Source organism: Prionailurus bengalensis, chromosome B1 (genome assembly GCF_016509475.1).
Source record: "Prionailurus bengalensis isolate Pbe53 chromosome B1, Fcat_Pben_1.1_paternal_pri, whole genome shotgun sequence".
Classification (NCBI taxonomy): domain Eukaryota; kingdom Metazoa; phylum Chordata; class Mammalia; order Carnivora; family Felidae; genus Prionailurus; species Prionailurus bengalensis.
The window spans coordinates 81,253,923-81,277,888 of NC_057344.1; the positions used below are offsets into that span (position 1 = coordinate 81,253,923).

Sequence of the window (23,966 nt, forward strand, 5' to 3'; positions counted from 1 at the left end):
CCTCTCAGTGTAAGAAAGGTTGAGGCTCTCCCCTACTCTCCTACTCTCGATCTGCTATTATTGAATTAACACAACACAATAGAGGTAAAAACATTTGTTTGAAATAGAGTTTTCAACAATTGTTTTTCTGCCATTTTCCCTTAAATGTGTATTTAGCCCAAACCCCCTTCTCTGAGAAGTGGCTGGCCCAACAATTCTGTAGCTGTTCCTACAAAACAAAAAACTTATGTTAAGACTTTGCATTTGAGTTGCTTTGCTTTTTTTTTTTTTTTTTTTACTTTTAATGTCTTTGTGCTTTAGTAAATGCCTTCAGGTTAACACTTCCTACTGGCTCCCCTCTGAGGCTTCTCTGAAGCCAGGCTTAGAGGACTTTCAAGTTCACAGTAACAGAGGGGTTTTATGTCTCATGACTACAGGTCTATGGACCCCACTGCCCCTGCCAAAAAAAGAGTTTACTCAGAATGTCTCAGCAAAAATGTGTGACCCTCAGCAGGAACTGTAGCCAGTGGCTACCATGACAACTAAAGCCGTGACCACCTCCATGCACTGGGCAGGAGAAGGAGGGGCCGACAGGGAGAAGCTGTCATGGAAAGGGAGTAATGTTTTTGTTGACCACGGAATTTCTCTAAATGGACTAGATTTAAAGATGGTGTTGGCTGCAAAGTGACATTAAGCAGTTGGTTATATAGATGGCTAAATGTCGAACATGCATTTAATCTTCACAACAACCGAAGCAGGTAAATAATTTTGTTTTTCTCTGATGGGGAAGCTGAGACTCAGAGGCCTGGCTGACTCTTCCGCACCACTTTACTATTTTGCCCGTGGAACCGGAGAAGAGGAAATACCTAACCCTGATGTCTGAGATTTCCGTCACCCCTTTCGACGTTTTCCAGGACAAGTCCCCCAGGGTACCTCTTGGGGATGAAGGTCCCTTCCTTCTACTCTCACATAAGTCCTGTGGCAGGTCGGTAGTCTAACCGGAGAGGTAGTGAATTAAACATAGCTTCGCATCCTTTGCCACTTCTCCCATCAAAAATGAAATCCATCGCCCTTCCTTCTGAAGAAGGAGAGCTGGCCCATGGCTCCCCGTAATCACTAGAAAGTGGCAGAAGTGAAACCATGTTATTTCTGAAGCTAGGCCTCAAGACGGCGCCCAATTTCTGGTTTTGTCTGCTTGGAATACCCATCTTGGAACCCAGCCATCATGATGTAAGGAACCAGGAAGAGAAGGAACAAATTGCTGCCTACACTCATCAACGGCCCCAGCTGAGCCCCAGCCATCAGCCAGCAACTAACTGCCAGCCACGTGAGTGAGTGAGTGACTTCCAGCTCAGTCAAGAACACATGGAACAGATGAACTGCCCAGCTGAGCCCAGCCAACCCTAGAACTGTGATGGACGACAAGTGGTGGTGGTCGTGGCTATTTTAAACCACTGAGTTTGGGGATAGTTTATTTCAAACAGTTGTGAAACAAATAGACAACAGTCTGTTTACCCAGGAAAATGTCCTCTTGGACAGGTAAGGTCTTGAAGGTGTACGTGTAGTGCACTTGGCCATCTGATGTGATGGTCAGAGGAGAGCTCTCCACTGGTGGGTTCCTCGTCTGCATCTCGGGGAGGATTTCATTTGAGGAGGGCGAGATATGTAAAAGGATATCTGTGGCTGCCATTGGAGTACAGTAAATTCACTCATTTCCACAGCATTCCTAGAACACTTTCATTTGTGAACACACAATTACCTAGGTCTCCCTGGTCCTAATGAGGCACTTGACTAAAGACGGGACAGATCTGCCTAGCCCAGAATCCAGGAGGAAACAATTGTGGTATTAGTGCCCAGTGAGCTATAAGAGGCTGGAAAAACAGCAGGATCTAGCTCTTTCCCACACCCCAGTTTTTTTAAAAAAATGTTTTTGTTGTTGAACTGAGATGTCATGAAAGCCTCTCTCTCTTTGGCAAGTCACTACACTTTTTCCTCATTAAGTTATTGTGAAAGTTAAATGTGAAAATGTATGCAAAGTTAGCACACTACCTGTACGATCTAGGTGCTGGATGAATAAATACCCTTGCCAGATGTGTAGTGTTTTCCTGTTTCTACATTAAAATGCTTTGTGACTCTGTAGCAGGTCTAGCTCTGAAAAGGCAGCTAATTTCTACGTGTCATATTAGGTGAGTATATTCAAAAGTTATAGTCAAACCTGTTGACCCCACACAGTATCTATGGGACACGTCCTAAATCAAAGTGATCTTCGTAAATCACAAGAGCAGGAAAATGGACTTTGTCCACAATGCTGTCTTCCTTTTCTCCCTGAAAAGATGAGTAGAGGCTCTTCTTCAAACTGTGGGATCATCAGTTTTTTTCAGCCTGACCTTTGGCAAAAGGCAATATGTTTGCTAGCTGTTAGGATTCATAAGCCTCCCATCAAGTGTAAATGGATGGGAAGTCTCAGATCCATTTACACCTGATGAAGAGGCGTGCTTACCCCACTCTGGTGTTTATGCAGCATGTATACGTTTTCCCACAGATGTGTTCAGTCGAGCTCTCTCAAACTCTCCTTGCTTCAGATCAATTTCCAAGGGGATTTTCCAGGCTTCTGAGTTTCCAAGAAGACTGAATACCCTTGCACTCACCTAGTCAACCGAAGCAGAGCCAGTGTTGAAAATGAAACTTCTTCTGGGGTGGTTTGGAGAGGCAAAGTGAGGGCCACGGTTCTTTTTCTTGCAAGAGACACAACCCCAACATTACTTTTTTTTTTTTCAAAGAGTTGGAAGGGATGAGGCTGACATACTGAGGAGGGACAGAATTTCTATTTCTGCAGGTTCCTTAAGGCAACAGAGGAAGCTTGGCGGCCACAGGAGTCTAGTTAATGAGCAGGTTATACAATATTCATTGTGTGGAGTTTAACTCTTCAAACAGAACGTCTAATTGTGAAAAGAAAAAAAAAGCAGCTAAATTACAGATGTTAAGACAACAAAGCTCGGGCAGAACTCCCTCTGTTGATAAAACGGTCTGCTCACAGCTTCCTCCACTAACTGCTCACTGATGGGGGCACAGGGAGCCCCTGTCCTCATCAGCTATTCTCATTAGCTCTGTTCTGGCTGAGACACCGCAGGGTCTAGGGACAGCCACTCAGAGGCCTGCCTAGTACCACGATCTTCTCAGAGGACTGTTTTCTCACTACCCACAGAGGAAGTGATCCAGTTGTATTCCACTTCAACTGAAACAAAACTGTTCTCCCCGATCTTCCTGACATGCACAGTCTCGCCTCCGTCGCTGCTGGTAATAGCATCCCCAGCAGGCTCACTGAAGGATACTTCCGTCTGAGTGTGGCAATATTGGGCATGCAGGTAGCGAAGGCCAGCAGCCAGGGCCATGCCCAAGGTGGCTGAAAGGCAAAGCAGGATTCCCAGCTGGGAAGTCCTGAGCTGAAGCCCCAAAGGGGCACTGTGTCCCTCTTGCTCAACCTCAGGCCTTGGGTTGGGCTTCCTGGGGTATCCCCCTCTGCCCCTTCCATTTCCCTCCCCCACTCTGGGCTCCTTGTACTTTGACTGAGGTAAGAAGCTGGCAGAAGGCCTAGATGCCTCTGACTGGCTGCCTGCAGCAGGTGGCCTAGAAGTGGCAGAAGTGTGGAAGACAGGGGTTGAGGTGGCTGCCCTAGCCTCACTCCCAGTGAATGTTTCAGAGGACCAGAAATGCCGAGGATAGGTAAGATGGACAGTGGACAGATGGGACCTCATCACAGTCCTATTAGAAGATTCCATCTTGTCCTAGAAAAGCAAAGGGAAAAAAAAGAAGTCAAAGGATCTAGTCTTCTTCCAAGCTGCCACTAAACTTCCCAATTAATTTGGGATCCTTAAAGAAGCCCAGGCAGCAGCTGAAAACCCAACCTTGTGCCTGGTCCTAAAAGAGCTCAGAATAAAATGCCCAAGTAGATAGATATGCCCTTGTGGTTGATGGGGATGAGGTAGCTAATGGAAACCCCACAAAGAGAGCATAGAGGCCAGTTACAAGAATAAACTTAGGGTCCTTTAAGAGGTTTCCAGACCAATTTGGGTGATTATCATCTCCAATGGCAGAAAGCTTTGACTGTCTTTTTATGCTAGGACCCATGAAAGAAGACATTTAATCTTGCTGTAGGTTCCAATAAATTTGAGTAGGAATATTATACCATGTTTTATTTTGTGTTCCTTTTAAGACTTCAAAGGAATAGTAAATTAGTGGGCATGTATATTTTATACCGCCCATTGATCTAACCTCTGGAACCATACGTGGTGTTTTGAGGCCAATGTTATAAAGTGGGGGTGGAGAGGTGGAAAGACAAGAATTATTAACTGAGGCTAAGTGGGAAAACAAATAACTAAAACTATCAATTTCTACAATTGTCAATAACTTCAGAGACACTGTGTATAACAGAAAGGCTGGTATTGATTGGTAAAAAGATGCTGAATATATATCATACCCTTGAGTCCTTCTCTCAAATTTTGGCTACTAGTATAATAGCTTTGCTTTCCCAGCCTGGAACTTCCCACACTGGGATCAAAATATCAGCCTCATCAACCATGCACAACCAGGGCTATTACCTGTTCATCCCTATCCGAGGGCAGGCAAGTTTCCAATGAACCAAAGCTTGGATCATCCTGAGTCCTAAAGAGAAGGACAGAGGGCTGAGAAGAGGTCACTAAGTATATGGATCAAAAAGCAGCATTTCCTACCATTGCTATGTATGCTGGTAAAATCAGATTTCTTTGGAAAGACTTCTGAGTTTGGAGCTGAGGGCTGAAGAGGAAAAGGAGATGGGGTGGGGAAGAGGCTACTGAGGATAGCAATAAAGACTCACTGAATGCTTTTATTTATTTTACATAAAATAGTATTTATATATTATAAATTTACATATCCAAGCTATAAAATGTATATTTGTATCTTATTTTATTTATAGCAGCATCTCAGGGATCTCACCCTGGCCAGGAGAATACAGTTTCCCTAGGTGATTTTCATACCCAGTCCTTTTGACCAGTAGCCCTTCTACAATCAGGGTTTCTTGTGCACTTAAGAATAAATATGGTGAGGTCTTTTCTGTCAGACACCAAGAAATGTATGTTTTCTCAGCACCTCACTGTTTGGCCTCATCCTCCCACCTTACTGAATGGTCCACCCCTGATCCATTACCTGAAGTAGGTGCTAGAGCTGGAAGCAATGCCCTCTGAGGAGAATCTCCCAGGAACCATGAGTCTCTCCAGCCCACGGACATCCAAGGATGGTTCTAGGGTTGGGCTGCTGTCCCCTCTGGGTTGCTGGCCATTGCTGATTGCAGTAGCTGTGTGTGAAGATGATTGCAACAGAGTCTCTGTGCCCCCAGGAAATTCCATCACCCAAAAACTGGCAGGAGAAGAATCTAAGCTGTTCTCCTCTGTAGCTCCAGTTAGGGCAACAGCAAAGATGTCTGCACGTTGCTGGGGAAGAGTGGTGGGGGGACTGGGAGCTAAGCAGAGATCCAAAGACACCACAAAAGAGAGTGAGAGCATTTTCCTCATACTGATTAGAATAAACAACTATGATAATGGGGCAAATACTAGAGACCAAGGTACCTTGGGGACAAAAAATTAAGTTTGGACCACTCAAAAATATCAACAAAACGATCATCTGCCCAGTAATATAAGCCCCTGGCCAAGTGGCAAAGGACTCGATTTCTAACATTTTTATAAATAGTAAGCCTCTGGCCCTCTGGACCTGTACATTCTTAACAGTCATCACTCAAGGAATATAGAAACCACTATGACCACTGTTGTTATTTTTTTCCTTATCTCTACCCAAAACTGCTTCTAGCTAGGAAAAAAAAAATCAGAATTCCACAAATCAAAGATTTTTAAAAGCCCTCGATCTTTCTTGCCATAGTATTAAGAGGAAACGATAACCTGGTGATGATAATGACTTGAGCCTGTGCCATGGGCAGAGATGAGATCACTGCCCCTGCCCTGCTCTCCGCCATCTCATTTCCCATCCATGACTGGCCAACACGACGGCCCAGAGCATTAGAAATAAAAATTAGAAACAGCGCAGCAAGTAAGCAAGACCAGTTTTAGAGTCAGATTATTGTCTGGGTTCAATTCCCCACTCTGCTACCTCCTGGTTTGGGGCAAGTCTTCCCAGAGCATCAGTTTCTTCTGTTGCAAAATGGTACCAATAATGGTACCTAGAGCATAGGGCTGCTGAGGAGTGAAATAAAATCACTGATGTAGAATCATGGAACACAGTGCCTGGCACAGGTGCAAGGCACCCTGAGGGCTTACCATGATAACTGTTAGGATGCCAAGGATGGTGTTTGCAAAAAACAAAAACAAAACAAAAACACATTAGCTGAGGTTTCTCAGACCAGGGTTCTAACCGGATTGGAATGCTTTTTTTTTTTTTTCTTTTTGTGCCACTCTTATCCAAAGCCTTCATCACTCAGAAACATTGAGGATGAAGTGAAAAGCAAAGAAGCCTAACAGACATACGGAACGTGGCAAAAGTTGACAGTTTTAGATTCTTGCCTGAACTCTAAAGGCATTTGGCCATTTCCCGCAGATTCATTGTGTGACGGGCATTCCTGCGAAGCCTGGGGATACAGAAATGCTGCATGGTAGCAACTGTTGGTTCTGAACTCAAAATCTAGGAGGAGAGACTCTTAGATGCCCGACCTTATCAATTATAGTGTGATGAGAGCTTAAAAACCAGAATTAAGAAGACAATTACATTTGCCTCCCCAGACATACGGGGAAAGTTTCACAAAGAAGATATTTGAACCTCCCCTTGAAAGATAAACAGATTACCAGGAGGAAGAGCCCGGTTTGAGGAAATGTCTGAAGGCAAAACATGAAGATCAGGCCCTGAAGTGTTCTGAGGGTCTATTGGGAACTAAGTTTGGGAAATACAATATACCATCTTCCTAATGCGAAAATTCTTAATTTGTAATTTGCCTACTGCAGTCTCTCACAGTTAAGAAATCTATTTCACTTTGCTAAATGACACCCCTTCCCCTCTCCCATCTCAATGCAGAGGCACACACACACACACACACACACTACTTTTTCCTTTGGGAAACACTGGGATCTGTGTAGAGAAATGGGCAGGAAAACAGGCTAGGCCAGAAGGTGAGGAATGTGTGCAGTGTAATAAGGAGTTTACCCTTAGCTGCTCAGATGGGAGTCTGCCACCGGCCCCCCCAAGGGACAAGGTTCCCAGTAACATCCTAAGACAGGCTGCAGGGCCAACATGATGCAACTTCCTGACACCTCACTTTTACTCATCTTCATATTAAAACAAACATGCTTGGGATTAAAATGCAACATTTGCATGGTTTATAAAATAAAACATGAGACTTCAAACACACATTGAGTTTGCAGGGTCTTCTTTAGGCCACGCTGCCAGACCCTGAGATCTTAATCTGCTTTTAGGAGTAGCTTGCTGGGAACGTTGGAGGAGTGTGCTGGGCAGTAGGGAGAGTGGCCCAGGGTGAGCTCTGTGCCTGGGTCTGCCAGACTGAGCAACATCAGACACCATCATGTTGGCTAAAAACAAAGGACGGAATAAAGCAAAGTGGGATCGTGAGGATTACGGATTGGACCTTCTGTGCAGGTGGCTGGATGAATTTAAGAGTGCATCCATTTGGAGCACTTAACTAGAAATAAATAATGGAAATGAGTTCCGTATCACCAGGAATTTTCAGATGACCACTTTATTCTCTGGCTGGTTAGTTTTTTGTTTGTTTGTTTTATTTTTTAAGTAGGCTCCACACCCATTGTGGGGCTTGAACTCATGACCCTGAGGCCAAGAGTTGCATGCTCTACCGACTAAGCCAACCAGGTGCCCCTGCTTTGTTTCATTTTGTTTTGTTTCAGAAGTTCACAGGCCAATGGAGTCTCAAGTTACGTGGTGAGCCAAGAAAAAGTCCATTGCCGTCCAAACAGCCTCTCATTCCTGATTCCCTTTTCCAACCCAGGCTGCAAAGAGCCAGCTACCTACCATGGAAAGTAACAAAGCTGGATGAGGTTTTATAAAAAAAGAAGAAAAGATCATCTCTTTCTTGTGCTCCCTGTGTAGCTCCAGGGGTTTGAAGGAAATCGCTGAGACACCGTGATGACCAGTAGGTGCGGGGGTAGAGGGAGGTAGGTGCTGTTCTTTGGCTCTGTAGCAGAATCTAACTGTCCACCCCAGGGCCCACTTTGATTTGGGAGGTTGAACCACACAAAGTCTGTTTGCCACAACAAACAGCACAGGCAAGTGTCCCCTCCCAACTGCGGCTGTGTCCCCGAGAACTGCAGCAGCCGGTGGAGGCAGGTGTTTATTGCTTGTGTTGCCAGAACCGGGACCAGTGGCCATAATTTCTAAGTGAAAATAGATAGCTATAAAAATAATGATGCCAATCAGGCTTCTGAGTCCCATGGCAAGCTGTACCTGGGGCGATTCCTTCCGTTCCCTCTGGCCTCCACCCAGGGGTTGGCATCGGTGAGCTGGGCTGCACGGGGCCATCACGATGGGCTCTGTTGCGTGTCTGTTGAGACATCACAGGGGATTCAATCCTCTCCCAGTAAACGAAATATGACTGGACCACTGATAAACTGTGGAAACAGAAAGCAAAATGATTCGAGGATTTAGTTTCCCTTAAATAATACCGGAAGAAGAATAAAAGTCTAAATGAATAGAAAAACTGAAGAGATGATTGTATTGTCCTTTGGGTGACTCCACTCTATTTAGAAATAAAAACTCGGGGTGCCTGGCGTGGCTCAGCCGGCTAAGCGTCCGACTTCGGCCTTGGTAATGATCTTGCGATTTGTGAGTTCAAGCCCCACATTGGGCTCTGTGCTGAGAGCTCAGAGTCTGGAGTCTGCTTTGGGTTCTGTGTCTCCCCCTCTCTCTGCCCCTCTCCTGCTCACACTGTCTCTCTCTGTCTCTCCAAAATAAATAAATGTTAAAAAATTTTTTTAAAAAACCCAAAACTCAACAGCAGCAAATAATTAACACAGGAAAGGATATGTATAAATCAATGACCCTCCTGAATAAATATAGTCATTAAAAACCTCATTTTGACAAAAAGGTGTCTTCTTGAACTGTTTAGACTCAAAAGTTTCCATTTTCAACTTTATTATTAGCCATTCCTGGTCTATTGTTAATTGAATTACTCTGTTAATTGAAACTTTCATAATTCTGTTGTACAATTGTATGGTTCCGTTGTAATTGTAGATTCCATTAAACATTAGAGATACATCATTGGTACTCTAATATTTTGAATGCTTATGGCTTTCTTTTGTGAAAATCACCTTCACAGTTTTTCATTTATTCTCCCCAAAATTTCACTGAGGTAAGGATTATTGGCTACTAGCATTTTTCTCATTTTAAATATTCAGAAGGCAGTTATAAAAATGTGATTAATTTAGTTGAGGCCTCCCAAAGTGTTAGGGTACAAGTAAGAGTCATGGCTCAGGCCTCATGCACATCGTCACTTCTAGCACGGGAAAGGATCCGGGAGGTGAGCCAACACAGGGTGACTTTGGGAGAGGCTTCTGATCAAGTGCTTTTACTGTCAAATGGAAATAATAGTTCCTAAACTATTTACTATGTAGCACTGAGCAGCTATGATGGCAAATCTGGAAATGGAGGTGATTTGAGAAATAAAAGCAACTCCACATATTTAAGGACTCTAAATCACACACATTCCCTTGCATTGGATCAGAACCAAAGCCCCAGGCAGAAGCTGGGTTGCACCAACAGTCAAGTGGATGGATACTGGCCTACCCGAATGGGCAAAATCATTATGGCACAGGGTTTTCTTTCTTGCTGTCCTGTCTGTTGACTTAGTCCGCCAGCAGATGATGGAAAAGGGTCACTGTGGGGACAGGGGGCAGGCAGTGGTGCTCATATTTCATTGTTCCCAGTGCCAAAGGCAAAATCTGGAGGGGAAGACAACATGGAGTCTGGATGCCTCCACCTTCAGGCACAGCCTCCCCCTTATATATATATAAGCCTCCCAGATATAGATATAGATATAGATATAGATATAGATATAGATATGTGTGTGTATATATATATATATATAGGGGTGTGGGGGAAAGAAACTGAGGAGCACATACCCTTTCCCAAGAGTTAAAAAAAAAAAAAATCTCTTTCTTGGTAAACACAAGTGTCTGAAAAGAATGGCAAAGCAAGTGTCTCATTTTGAGTAATGATGTATAAATGGAGTTTGCTGTTGCCGGGATCCATTGTAAGCATTTTGCCTATATTGGCTCTTTCATCCTACAAACCCTTGAGATATGTGGTGTCATTATTATGCCCATTTGCTAGACCACAGGCAAGGCAAGGAGACCTCAGTGGCTTTCTCTGGGCCCAGGGAAGTGTCTACTTGTCTGTATGCCTCAGCCTCTGTCTTTCTCAGTTTTCCCCACTCTCCCACTGGCCCTTCTTTTGTTGTCTGGCCATTATTTCCTGGAGAGGTCAGCCAAGATGCATCTGTGCCCAGAGAGAAAGGGAAACCACATACTCCTGAGCCATGGATAACGACAAAGTGGGAAGCTGGGGGTAAGTTCCTTGTTAGCTAGCCTCTGCATAGGCTGTCTAGTTGGGGCAGTCCTCATGACCCTGTCCTTGTCATTAGGTGGCTGGAGTAGGGGACAAAGCATGAAGGAAAGGAAAGGAGAAGCCCCCTCTCTTCATTGTAAGGCTCCATTACTAAGTGTAAGGCTCCATTACTAAGAAGCAACACTTAACTCACTCTTACAGGAATCTAATATCCCCCACAGGCTGGGCAGGAGCCTGCCACTCGAAGGCCAGGTTTCTCTTCCGGGACTTGTCAGAGTGGGTGACTGTGTCAGCCTCTTGAAAACAAGCCATCGGTTTGGAATGAGGAGGGATGGAAACAAAAGTGCCAGCTATTTGATGATCAGAGACTCTTCGAGCCTGTAGTAGAAATCCCATGAAATCCCGACTGCTTCTCACGGTCACTGCAACGGAACACATCCATTCAGGGTGAGCACTCTTAACGTGTGGTTCCATTTGGTGATTTTATATGGGTATTGTCAAAACGAAAAGCTTAAGACAAGCCCTCAGAGAGTAAACAATTCATTAAGGGGAGGGGAGTTGAAGTGTTCTTTCATGCCCAAAATAAATTTGATTTAGATCAAAGCTATGTAAAAATGAAATACATAACACTAAAAAAAAAATTAAAAATAAAGAGCGGGGAGCACCTGGGAGGCTCAGTCGGTTAAGCATCTGACTTAGGCTCAGGTCATGATCTCACAATTCCTGAGTTTGAGCCCCATGTGGGGCTCTCTGCTGACAGCTGGGAGCCTGGAGCCTGCTTCAGATTCTGTGTCTACCTCTCTCTACCCCTTCACCACTCTTTCTCTCTCTCTCTCTCTCTCTCTCTCTCTCAAAAATAAATAAACATTTTTTTTAATTTTTTTTAACGTTTACTTATTTTTGAGACAGAGAGAGACACAGCACGAATGGGGGAGGGTCAGAGAGAGGGAGACACAGAATCAGAAACAGGCTCCAGGCTCTGAGCTGTCAGCACAGAGCCCGACACGGGCTCCAGCTCACAGACCGCGAGATCATGACCTGAGCCGAAGTCGGCCGCTTAACCGACTGAGCCACCCAGGCACCCCAATAAACATTATTAAAAAAAAAAAAAAAAGAAATAGAAAAAACTAGGAAAAATGTGGTTTGTAAAAATATTGTAGTTTGGAATGCCTGAGAAAAACCCAGTTGCCAGAAAGAAAAAGATGGTTTAAAAAATTATGAACATAGGAGAAATCAGAAGACAAAGTATAAACTAAGAAAAGTATTTGTAAAGATACAAAACAGGCAAATACAAAGAGGATTAGTGAATCAATAAAAAGATGACCAACCTTAAATTTAGCAAAGGACACAAACAGAAAACAAAGCAAGGTCAATCGTGATTTAGAAAATAATTATCAATGAGACACTATTTTAAACCTACCACGTTCACAAATTTTAAAATGTGTAATTATAACCATTATTGATGGGACTGTGGAAAAACTAGGACACTCATTCACTACTGTTAGTACCATAAACCATCCAACTCTTCGAGGGGGCGGGTAACCTAATAATATTTTCCATATTTAAAATGCAGTTACCTCTGATACATGCTACAACATGGAAAGGCCTAGAAAACATTACAGTAAATGAAATTAGCTAGACACAAAATGAACATGTTGCATAATTCATTCATACGAGGTACCTGAGCAGGTAAACTATCATAAAGACAGAAAGATTATAGAGGTGACCAGGGTCTGGAAGATGGAGATTATTATTTAATGGCTACTGAGCTTCTGCTTGAGGTAATGAAAAGGTTCTGGAAATGGATAATGGTGATGGCTGTACAACATTGTGAAATGATGTCACTGAATGGTGTACTTCAGTTACAATGGCAAATGTTTTGTTACATATATTTTACCACACACCAAAAAGCCCAGAAATGCAGTCTCCCTTTGATCTAGCAATTTCACTTGCAGGAATTTTTCTTACTGACGTAAATAATATGGCAAGCTCGTTTGTAATTAAATGAGTTGCTAAAATCATGGGTATAACTTTATAGGCTTGCTAAATGCAACTTAGTGTCTGCGATCATTTTATTTTCCATTGCAATTGAACTTTCATTAATAAACATTTGTACAATATTTAGCTATTATTTAAAACTAGGCACTGTACTAGGCATTGAGCATACATCCATGAACAGGACAACACGGTCCTTACCTTCAAGGAGCTCATGGATTAGTGTGGGGTCCCAGAAAAAAAAGAAAAGAAAAGAAAACAGGGTGATCCTAGCACAATAAAGTGGGATCCATGAAGTGTTCCCTCCAGCTCTTTATTATGTATGTTGTTTTACTTCCAATAACAATACAATCATTTTTCCTTCAGGTCACCTTTTATTAGAGTTTTGGGTGTCACAGTATTTTGGGTCATTTTTTACAGCTTTTTTTTTTTTTTTTTTTTTTTTTTTTTACCATTTTCATTCCTTTAGCCGCAGAACACAGGGGTGCTGATATATTGATCCCTTCATGCTGGTGCCTGGGTGCATACTGTGGTGATTGGAGCCCCAGAAAAGTTGCCCCCAGCCTTGAGTAGCCTCTTGCCTTTGCCCCAGCATGCACTACACGTATTATCATTTTCTAGCTGTGTTGTGATATGATAAAGTTTGGGAAGCTCTGTTCGAATAGCCTGTATTTCAGTTTGGGGAATATGTTGCTGTGGAGGGCCAATATTTTACTCACATACTTTTTCCCCACACGTACCAATAGAGCAGAACGATTGGATAAAATGATATTTATAGAGTAAATTTTATTCTAATTTATTTCCCCTAATTGACATCAAAAGAACTAGCAAAATCAAAAGGGGGTAGAGCAAACACTGCTGATATGTTTGAGTTCACATGTGGTTGCACAGATGCTTTTCTGTCTACACTCAGCTACTGCTTCCAGTACCTGTAGATTTCTTCTCTGCTTTTTCTGCTGGGAGCTTGGTCTGAGGTAAGCAGCCATGACTCTGAAGTGTGTGTGTGTGTGTGTGTGTGTGTGTGAGTGTATATATGTGGTGGGGACGCTACCCTCCACCCGTAAGTGCTCTGGTCCCTCCAACCTCCTGAGAGATGATTCAGAGGTGTGTTTTGTGTGGTTTCTTAGATGGTCTCCACTGGAATTGAGTCTCAGTTGTCCACGGCAGTGACCTGCCTAGTCTCACACTTCTTACTGGTGTCTCTCTCTTCCCTGTCTCCCTTTCCTCATCTGTACTTCCTGGAATCATCGCCCAAATAAACTACCTTCACTCAAGTTCCTTCTCGGTTTTTGCAGGCACCTAAACTAAAACAGCAGGAAATACTCTTTTCACTCTGCAAATAACTTTCGTTTTAAATAAGGAGAAGCTAAAGTCTGTCTCACACACGCACGCACGAACACACACGATGCATGAAGTTTGTTTGGGGTAATTATATTTATCTTAGAAGGATGGATACTTTTTTATTGTAATGTTATTTGTGCCCGCTTGTAAAAATGAGTATCAATATAGAGATTATTTATGTGGTTTCCATGATACAAATAGTTCATACGTATCTTTGGCTCAATAATTGCTTTTTAGGATGAAGTCAAACTTTAGCCAAGAAGACACATGCTTGGGACAAGTACAACTTGGAATTTGTCACTAGGGCTTAGGGGTCTCTCAAAGCTCTCCCATACGTACCTGGAACGATGTCTCCCGGTAAGTAGGAAGATCTGCTGGTGTGAATGGTGATGTGGTGTGTGCCGGGGTTCTGAGGCTGGGCTTGAAGGTGCTTGGGCTGCATGTCCTGACAGGCCACCGAGCCGGCACCATGAGAAAAGGCAGTTGAGCAGGAAGCCAGGCAGAGAGCTGCACAAGCCCAGCCTGTGAGGGCAGCGGGGACCCTCATCCTCCCCTTATCTTGCGTCACGAGAAGTAACAGCTTCAATCCAGATGTTATGTAAGAAAATAATATGACGTCGTTTTGAAGTGACTGATCTGAATCCACGCTGCCTTTAACCGACCTGAATCCCACACTGCCTTTAAACCTGAGATAGCTTTAGTGCTGCCTCCCCAGATTTCAAGGGTTCAAGGTCAAGATCAAAAAGATGTGCCAGGCTGTAGAAAGTGTTTCATTTCTAAATATTTTTTTTAAGCCTGTCTTATAATTTTCTTACAGGACTAGACTGTTTCTTTTCAAAGGGAGGATTTGATTAAGTCAAGGAAATAAGACCAGAAAATATTTGTATCCTAATGTGAACCCTTTACAAGCTGTCTGATCTCCAAGGGCAGTGTGAGCTATAATACATTATTGAGGAAGTGAATCACCCAGTACTCCAATATGGTCAGGCCACATGGCATATGGTGGCTTGGGTTAGTATCTTATCTCTACACTTGTAAATTACAGAGCTGAATGTTACAAAATTTCTGCCAACTATCTACTATTTAGAAGTAACTGTTAAATTTGCAACACTTTGATATCTTCTTGCCCTCCCTTCTGTTGACTGGCTTTAGTTATTTCACTATTTTTTCACAGAGAAGATGAGCAGAGAAAGTTACACCCAAGCTGATCCATTGTTAACTTTATTGGCAGAAAAAAAAAAAAAAAAAGGACTCAGGAATAGAATCAAATGATTGGATAAAATAACATTTATAGAGTAAGTTTCATTTTTGTTTGCCAGCTCTAATGCCATCAACAGAAAGAATTAAAAATTGTGTAAAAAAGGAGTTCTCAGATGAGAATATTGTGAGAGATAGCAAATACGACAGGTTGAAAACTGCTCTCTGAATAAGCATTCAGAGGGCACCTTGGTGGCTCAGTGGGCTAAGCATTCAACTCTTGGTTTCAGCTCAGGTCATGATCTCACAGTTCATCAGTTTGAGCCTTGCATCGGGCTCTGTGCTGACAGTGTGGGCCTGCTTGGGATTCTCTCTTCCCCCTCTTTCTGTCCCAACACTGCTTGTGCTCACGCTGTCTCTCTCTCTCTCTCTCAAAATACATAAACTTAAAAAAAAAATTAAAGAAAAAAAACATTCAGAATGGTCAGGTATCTTTTAAAAGTAGGTTTTTTGAAATTGTTTATATACACAAGAATTTTCAAAGGGCAGCTAATACATTGATCTAAGGAGCAGTACATGGCAACAACAGCCCCCTCTCTAATAAGCTAGTTTTAAAAGGTAAAAATAAAAGACTTAAAATTTAGTGAAAGTAGCTACAAATACGTGACCCCAAATAATTCGCACAATACCTTTCTCTACTAGGTTTGCCTTCCATGAGGCAAAAAAGTCAAAAACCTCTACACCACAAAGGACCATTCCTACAGTTTCCCAGACACATTAAGAAATAATGAACAATGAGCTGTAAAAGCATATTCTCAGTTGAGGGGACACAGGGCCTTTTTCATTTTCTTCCAGAAGGGCCACAAGGAAATGTCCCTTGAGCCTTTGTAGATGGCAGAAGGTGGTCTCCTCTCCCCAGGTCAGATCAAACACAGATGCCTACAGGGGAAGGGGGGACGGGCACGTCCCACAGACCACGGTCACAGCCTCAACTCCCACCCTCTCCTTCTTAAATCTTGAGATTTCTGCTTTCCCACCAGCACCTCGTCTACCTAACCCAGAAAGACATCCACTTACCTAGTATCACACTTTCCTTCAGCCTTGATGGAAAGGCTCCCCCCACTCAGAGTTGCAGGGATGCATCCTTTAAACAAGCCTTTTGTTCTCTCTTCTGTTTCTCCCCTAATGGGCAGGACAGCAGCTGTTACTGCTAATCCTCAGCATCCACAGGAGCTGTCCCTCAGAGTCCAGATCCAGCCTTAATCGCATTGGCTTTCTCTAAGATGGCACACACATACTCACACACGGTTTCCACACCAACGTTGTTCGAGCCTATGTGAAGAACCAGAGAGAACTGGAACTGGTTTAGCTTATGACTGGCATTGGCATCCTCTACAGGAGTCGATGCGTTCGTCTTGGTTTCCCTCCCAAGGGGAGAATGACTGAATCAAGCAAACCTCAGTGTTCTCTGCTTCTTGAGTCACTGTGAGCTGAAGAAGTTATCCCTGGTAAAGCAGAGAGCCACGTGTGGTATAAAAAAGTACCACAAGAACACTCCCTTCCCTTTCAATGGCACTGAGGCTGGAATTCACAAATTTGCAGGCATATACGAATCTCCTGAGATGTTTGATAATCGCACAGAGCCTGTGGGTCAATGGTTCTCAAAGTGGGGCTCCCAGAGCACAACATCAGCATCATCTGGGAGTTGTAAGAATTGCAAATTCCTGGACCCCACTCCAGACTTACTGAATCAGAAACTCTGGAGGTGGGCTCCTGCACTCTGGCTCAGCAAGCCTTGCAGATGATTCCAATACAAGAGAAACTGCCGAACCGCTAATAGGAGTAGCCGAACACCAAATTTATGCTAGGCATTTATCTGGGCAGAAACAAAGATGAATTACATATTATCTCAGGTCCATAAATACAGCAAAATGGAGGAGACTCAAAAGGCTACATGGTGTATGACTCTACTTATATAACATTATGAAAAAGACAAAAGTATAGGAACAGAAACAGGTCAGTGGTTGCCAGGGGCTGGGGTTGCAGGGAGGGCAGCACAAGGGAATCTGGGGGCCATGCAACTCTTCTGAACCTATCGTGGTGGTAGTTACATAACTGTACAAGCTGGTTAAAACTCAGATTGCACATCAAAACTGTACACAAAGAAAAACCATATGTAAATACATTAAATAGAATAAACAAAAAACGGAGGGGACAGATATATACACGTAGCTATTAGGCAAATGATCATTGGGATATCACAAAGGATTTACATGTGATTAACTCCATGAGAGAAAAAAAAAAAAAAAAACCTCCATAGAAGTTACATTTAAATTGTACTTTAAACACCGATCAGAATTTTTTTTTTATGGAAATAAAGATTAGAGAACACTCTAGAATAAGAGGAATGTATTGAATACTTTTTACTCCATGTCCTGACTACAGCCCTTGTAGAATCTCCCTGTTCAAAGTGTGGTCCATAGACCAGGAGCATCAACATCACCCAAGAGCTTGTTAGAAATGCAGACTCCCCGCTCCACTCCCGCCCTCCTGCGGATCCACTGAGTTCATTTCTGCTTTTTAACAAGCTCCCCAGATGATTCATATGCACACTAAGGCCTAGAAGTACTGCTCTGGAGAATCTGCCCAGGTCTCAGCCCGTGGAAGAGCCCACACACACCACACAACAACCTCCCATGTCACCATGACTGATTAGCCAGAGATGGCCACCTTATCGAAGACCAGGAAACCCACTGATTGAGCAGCAACCAATCAGCTACCTTGAGAATTTGGACTTTTCAAGGAACACAGATCATTCAAGCTGAAAGGGTAAGACAAACTAGGGTTGGAATAGGGTGACAGGGCAAGTCACAACTGAATTTCATTCCTGACAGCTCTCTGAGGAGTTCTCCCTTACTGGAACTCATTTGAGGGGCTTTTTGTGTGTTTGCTTGTTTGTTTTCATTTTTCCACCTATGAAATTTGACTGTGGAGTCCTGAACAAGGCCTGGCGTGTTTGAGATGTTCTCGGAGAGAAGGTTGCAAGGGAGGAGGAAAGCATCCAAACTCTGAAGGGATTTTCATATCATAGTGAGGAGGTCAAACCATATCCAGTGAGAAAGAAAGGAGCTACTGTGGCTGTTTAAGCAGTAGAGTAGCAAGACAGGCAGCTGGAGTTCCACGAAGGCAGTTCTGGAAACATCCGGAGAGCCAGAGCCAGAGCCAGAGCCAGAGATTAGGGCTGTGGAGGAGCCTGCTATATTGCAGGCCAGTAAGAAATGAGAGGGTGAGCAATGATGGTGCGGGACCAGAGGGATGGACTCAGGAGATCCTCTGGAAGTAGACTTGGTAGGGTGTGGTGACTGGCTGAATGTAGGGTGCCAAGAGAAAATTCTAGCTTGGACCCTGTGGGGTGATACGGAGTAGGAGGCTCCAGAGACAGCAACGGCTGGACCATCAGGCTTAGTTTCCATTCCAGAAATCTTAAGGAAGTGAATGACTTAATGAGGAAAGCACTCATTCAGAGACTACAGTCCTATCCCTGTAATTTTAGGGGGCCCGCTTAGCTTGTCATGGCAAGTATGAATGAGGCAATTAACCTTATAACCACCAAAGGAAGTTGAGCTTCCTTGGCCTAGGCCTCTGGTATTCCCGATGCAGAGTGAAATCAAACTGAGTAAATCTGGCTCCTCTAAGCCTCTGTCCCAGCAGGAGGGAGGAAATCTCCATCTTTTGTTGAGTCATAAGGGAATCTGGTAGGCCTAGAATATTAGGGTGAAGGACTTCCATTGCTACTATCCTAGTTTTTTAAGCTCTTGTGGTCACTTAAAGGCTGTTTGCTCACATGCTTCCCAGAAAAGAAGGGTTCAAGTCCAGCCAGGCTGAGGGGCTCCCTAGATGAACTGGGTGGCCTCTCCTCTCTGAAGTTTGGCCACCCCCTCCACTGGGTACTGCTACAAGCAGGGCAGATCCCTGTTACTACGAGGAGCATGGTTAACCTCTTCACTCCCCACGTAGTCTCAGGACCAAAATCTCCCTGCTCTCCCTCCCCCTCCCTGGTCACCTGGCCTAGTCTACCCCCCATAGGTGGAGGGGCAATCTACTGACACTTCTGCTTTGGTTCTGCAACCCAAATTCTCCTGATGTGGAGGTCCTAAAAGGCCAGCTAGCAGGTTAGAGAGGGGATGGCAAAGAGGTAGAGCAAACGTAAATGGCTCAATAATAATCCTGCCACTTTCCCATGTAATACTTTTCCTTGGATAGCAGGAGGACATCTTATCCTGGATGTGGCCCCCATTGCCATCACACCCCCAGCCTCCCCTGAGTCAGCAGCATGCTTTGCACCACTCCCTCCACAGAGCCGATTGGTACCAGAGCAGCCACCTGATGGTGGGGAGGCTCTCCTCCTCGGGCAGGGCTGAACCACATCCTCTCCTGAGAATCTCACAGAGAACATAGAAGGTTTCTCTATATCAGCACTGGCCAATAGAAACATAATGCAAGCATTCATAGGGGCACATGGACCCCAGTGTTTATAGCAGCACTGTCAACAAGAACCAAATCATGGAAAGAGCCCAAATGTCATCAACTGATGAATGGATAAAGAAGATGTGGTTTATATATACAATGGAATACTACTTGGCAATGAGAAAGAATGTAATCTTGCCATTTGCAACAACGTGGATGGAACTGCAGGGTATTATGCTGAGTGAAATAAGTCAGTCAGGGAAGGACAGATTATTATATGTTTTCACTCATCTGTGGAACTTGAGAAACTTAACAGAAGACTGTGGGGGAAGGGAAAGGGGAAAAAATAGTTTCAAACAGAGAGAGACAAATCCATAAGAGACTCTCAAATATAGAGAACAAACTGAGGGTTGATGGGGGCAGGGGAGTGGAGAAAATGTGTGACGGGCATTGAGGAGGACACTTGTTGGGTGTTGTATGTAAGCGATGGGCCACAGGAATCTACCCCTGAAACCAAGAGCACACTTTACACACTGTACATTAGCCAATTGGACAATAAATTATATTTTTTAAAAAAGAAACATAATGCAAGCCACATATGTAATTTAAATTCTTCTAATTGTCATTTAAAAAAACTGTTTGTTTATTTTGAGAGAGAGAGAGAGAGAGAGAGAGAGAGAAAGTCACAAGCAGGGGAGGGGCAGAGAGAGAGGGAGAGAATCCCAAGCAGGCTCTGCGGACCTGGGACTCAATCCCATGAACCATGAGATCATGAACTGAGCCGAGATCAAGAGTCAGACTCTTAACCGACTGAGCCACCCAGGCACCCCTCTAATTATCTTTTTTTTTAACGTAAAGAAATAAGTGCAATTTATTCTAATAATACATTGATCTAACTCATTATTTTGAAAGCATTATCATTTCGCATGCAATCACATAAAAAAGCATTAGCAAGGTATTTTGCTTTCTTTTTGCACAGTATTTGCTATGCAGTATGTATTTTACACTTCCAGCATATCTCAGTCCAGACTACCCACATTTAAAATACTCAGGAAACAAAAAAGAAAAAGAAAAGAAAGTACTCAGAAACCGTAGCTTCTGAGTTGCTACCATATTGGGCAGCACAGGTTGAAACCAAGGAAGGTGGTTGAGCAAAGAGGTCATGATGTGGGGTCAGGCTATGTCGTACCATGAGCAAGACAGGTAAGAAGAAGCAGTACAGCTGAGGGAAAACAATAGTAAATACAAATAATAACACATTTACACGGTGATTATGTAGTACAGGCATTGGTCTACTAAACTGGTTAGTTAGTTAATTACCTCATTAATACTCACAATGACACTGTGAGGTCCATCTCATTATCATCCCATTTTAGAGGTGGGGAAAAGGAGTCACAGCATTTACACAACTTGTCAAAGATCGCACAGCTTTCAGGCTGTGGTAGATAGGGCTCCTCATCACAGCTTTGCCACCCACTACCTCTGGAACCTGATCTACAAAATAAAGATAACTGTAATTCTTGTACCCGTATCCCAAAGTTCTCCTGAAGTTTCACCGAAGAATAAATAATAAGCAGTTAGCCCTTAGCATGGGAAGGGCTTAAAACACATTTCGTTTGGGGAAACAGAAGCTGGCAGAGCTATGGAGATAACAGAGCCTATGCAGAGAGGAGGGGCCCCTGTGCCATGTGGCCCCTGACAGGTGAGAGAGAGAGAGAGTGATCACGAGAGAGCAAGACGGAAAAGAAGGACCAAAGCAGAAGCAAGACAGAGCTCATCCCAGGCTCCTCTGGAGTCCAATCCCCATTCCAGCATGAAGAAAACCAAGCTGTGTACACCAGAAAAGTGAGAAAACATTGGGTTTCTGTTTGAATCTGCTCCAGTCGTTTCGCACTAGCAATTTAGCTGCACCTGATATATTAACATGACTAAATCCTTACATTAACATCCCATGGCCCTGACTAGAATGATTATATTAGGAAATACGGGATCAGTCTCCTGGTGGGTTCTACGGTTACAAATTAGAAGCTTGTCCTTCTGCAAATCACTTAACTTCTCTGGGTCACCTCAGGTATAAAATAAGAGGCTTGAATTAAATAATCTCTTAGATTTCTTCCAGGTTGAGAATTACGCATATTTTGAAAGTTTTATTTTAGCCATAAAGGTAGAAGAATGAGGTACTCTGAGAACACCTTGAGGTGACGCGGTATGGCACATAATTACGGACTGGCGTGTAAACACTACCTGCACGGACATGATCCTGCGTCACTACTGGTTTAGGAGTCAGCCTTAAAACGGTTTTGGCAAATGCCCATCGGGTCCTCAGAAAGGAGGGACCAGCGGGGCAACAGAGCTGACTATGCCAGTCCTGCCTCCGGGACCTTAACTCCAGCCGACAGGTGGACATTCTGTCAGGCTCAGTCTCTAGAAATAGAGCAAGTGCCTTCGGTCACTCATAAATTCATGCCCTGGTCATGAATTTCCATTGAAATGGACTGGTGTTTTTACATAGATATTGGTTATTCTAGTGTTGTTATTGTAGTGAGCATTTTAATATTTACCTAGATAATTTTTTTAAGCCTACAGATTTCTGGAGTGCTGGGACAACGTGTGTAAGAAAAGAGAAAGATTCTCATTTTCTTCAAACTCTACTTTAATTTACTTAAGAAATGGGGACTCAATGGGCATTTCTGTACATTTAGCAGGCTTGGTGACTTTTGCTTCACTCTCCAGACTATGGTTCACTTTGTTCCATTAAAAAAAAAAAAAAGGATGGCATAGTGCTCCTTTTTCTATCCAATTATCCTCTCCTCCATTCTCCCTATTAAAGAACAATACAAAGAGGCCATTAAAGCTAATCGCTATTTGAATGCTTATTATTTGCAAAGCAATACCTAAGACTATCTGTGATGCAACAAAGAATCAGCAGGATCTCTTCTCACTTCTAGAAGGTTAATGTTTTACTGGGGGTGAGGCAGTAAGATGGAGAAGAAAGAGCTCTGGAGGCAGACAGCCAGTTTTGTCACCTTAGGTTAATTAATGTTGGTGAGCTTCATGTCTCCCATCTGTACAATGGGCACACTGTTAGATTCCTCACAAGAATGTTGCAAGGACCAGATGTGCTAGCACGGGGATGCACAGAAGTAAATGCAAGCTGTTGTCGGAAAGGAGATAAAGCCAGGCTACCAGAACTGAGAGCAGAGAGGGGTAGTTCAACTAGAAGCAAGAAGAGATGGTTGCTCTTAGAGGTGAGGTGGGGTTTGGATAGAGAGGGGTAATAGAACATTCCAAGCAGGAAGGATAGCTTGAAGAAAGGTATTGAAAGTGGAAGGTGCAGATGGGATGGTGTTTGTGGTCATTATCCAGAAATAGAATAAGGGGCACCTGATATAGGGTGATAGAGACAGGGATGTTGACGAGAGTAGATGGAAGCAAAAGGAAGAATCAGAAAGATTTAGAGATTGTTTGTACGGAGGCCAAAGAGGTTTAAAAATAAGAAAGAAAAAAGATCGGTATTTAGAAAGCCTGAGCGAATAATATAACTGACATCCACCTGATGAAAGAGGGAAGTTTATGGTGTTCAATTTTAGATATGCTGAGGACGCCCTCAGCACTCATTTACTCCTTCAGCCAGGGAGGAGGAGAGAGGGAATCCTAAGCAGGCTCTGCACTCAGCACAGAGACTAATGCAGGGCTCGATCCCACCACCCCGGGGATCATGACCCGAGCTGAAATCAAGAGTTGGTCGCTCAACCGACTGAGCCACCCAGGCGCTCCTGGAGCCTGTGCTCCTAACCCCTGTGCTATTGCATCTGCCATCAGATGTTCATGAGAGCTAAGCATGCGGAGGGAGCAGCTTGCGCTGGTTCTGGAGAGCAAATGAAGGATGGGAGGCAAGACTTCCATTCCCTACTTCTAGGAACAGAGTTTGGAAGTCCACTCTGAGTAAGAAGCCTAATTAGAACTTCTCGCTGAAGACCTCGCATATTAACACTGCAAACCTACCGTAAACAGGCAAACCATTCTTTCAAGGCATGCAAGGAAAAGCCACTGCAGTGGAACTGGACTTCAGGGGTCCTCCATACTGAACTCTGCCAGATGCCTTTACTCCCTTCCAGCTACAGCAGATCTTCTCAAATTGGGGAGCATTTAAAAATTCTAAGGATGGGGGCACCTGGTTCATGAGATTGAGTCCCACGTAGGCTCTGTGCTAGGGTGAGATAGGGTAGAGTCTGCTTGGGATTCTCTCTCTCCTTCTCTTTCTTAAAATAAATAAATAAACTTAAAGTAAAGGAAAAATAAAATAAAATAAAATAAAATAAAATAAAATAAAAATGAAATGAAATAGAATGGAATGGAATGGAATAAAAGAAAGGAAAAGAAAAGAAAAGAAAAGAAAAGAAAGAAAAGAAAGAAAA

At 43.5% G+C, this 23,966-nt stretch overlaps 1 protein-coding gene across 1 annotated transcript; it reads right to left on the reverse strand.

The window, feature by feature from the left end:
• Positions 1–1,421: 1,421 nt before the first annotated feature.
• REELD1 (reeler domain containing 1) lies at positions 1,422–16,519 on the reverse strand. Its single transcript, XM_043567941.1, has 7 exons — positions 16,159–16,519; positions 14,224–14,464; positions 10,748–10,970; positions 8,431–8,594; positions 5,164–5,476; positions 4,578–4,641; positions 1,422–3,764 (listed from the first exon to the last, which is right to left on the reverse strand). Exons 2-7 carry the CDS (start codon positions 14,429–14,431, stop codon positions 3,156–3,158), a joined length of 1,581 nt encoding a protein of 526 aa, XP_043423876.1. The 5' UTR covers positions 14,432–14,464; positions 16,159–16,519; the 3' UTR covers positions 1,422–3,155.
• Positions 16,520–23,966: the final 7,447 nt, after the last annotated feature.

Excerpts from the sequence above, each read along its gene's own strand:
- REELD1 (XM_043567941.1), bottom strand. The coding sequence starts at position 14,431 with ATGAGGGTCCCCGCTGCCCTCACAGGCTGGGCTTGTGCAGCTCTCTGC. Across the intron at positions 10,971-14,223 it reads ACCGGGAGACATCGTTCCAG|TGACCGTGAGAAGCAGTCGG; the intron begins GTACGTATGGGA and ends GTTCCGTTGCAG. Across the intron at positions 4,642-5,163 it reads AGCTCTAGCACCTACTTCAG|GACTCAGGATGATCCAAGCT; the intron begins GTAATGGATCAG and ends CCTTCTCTTTAG.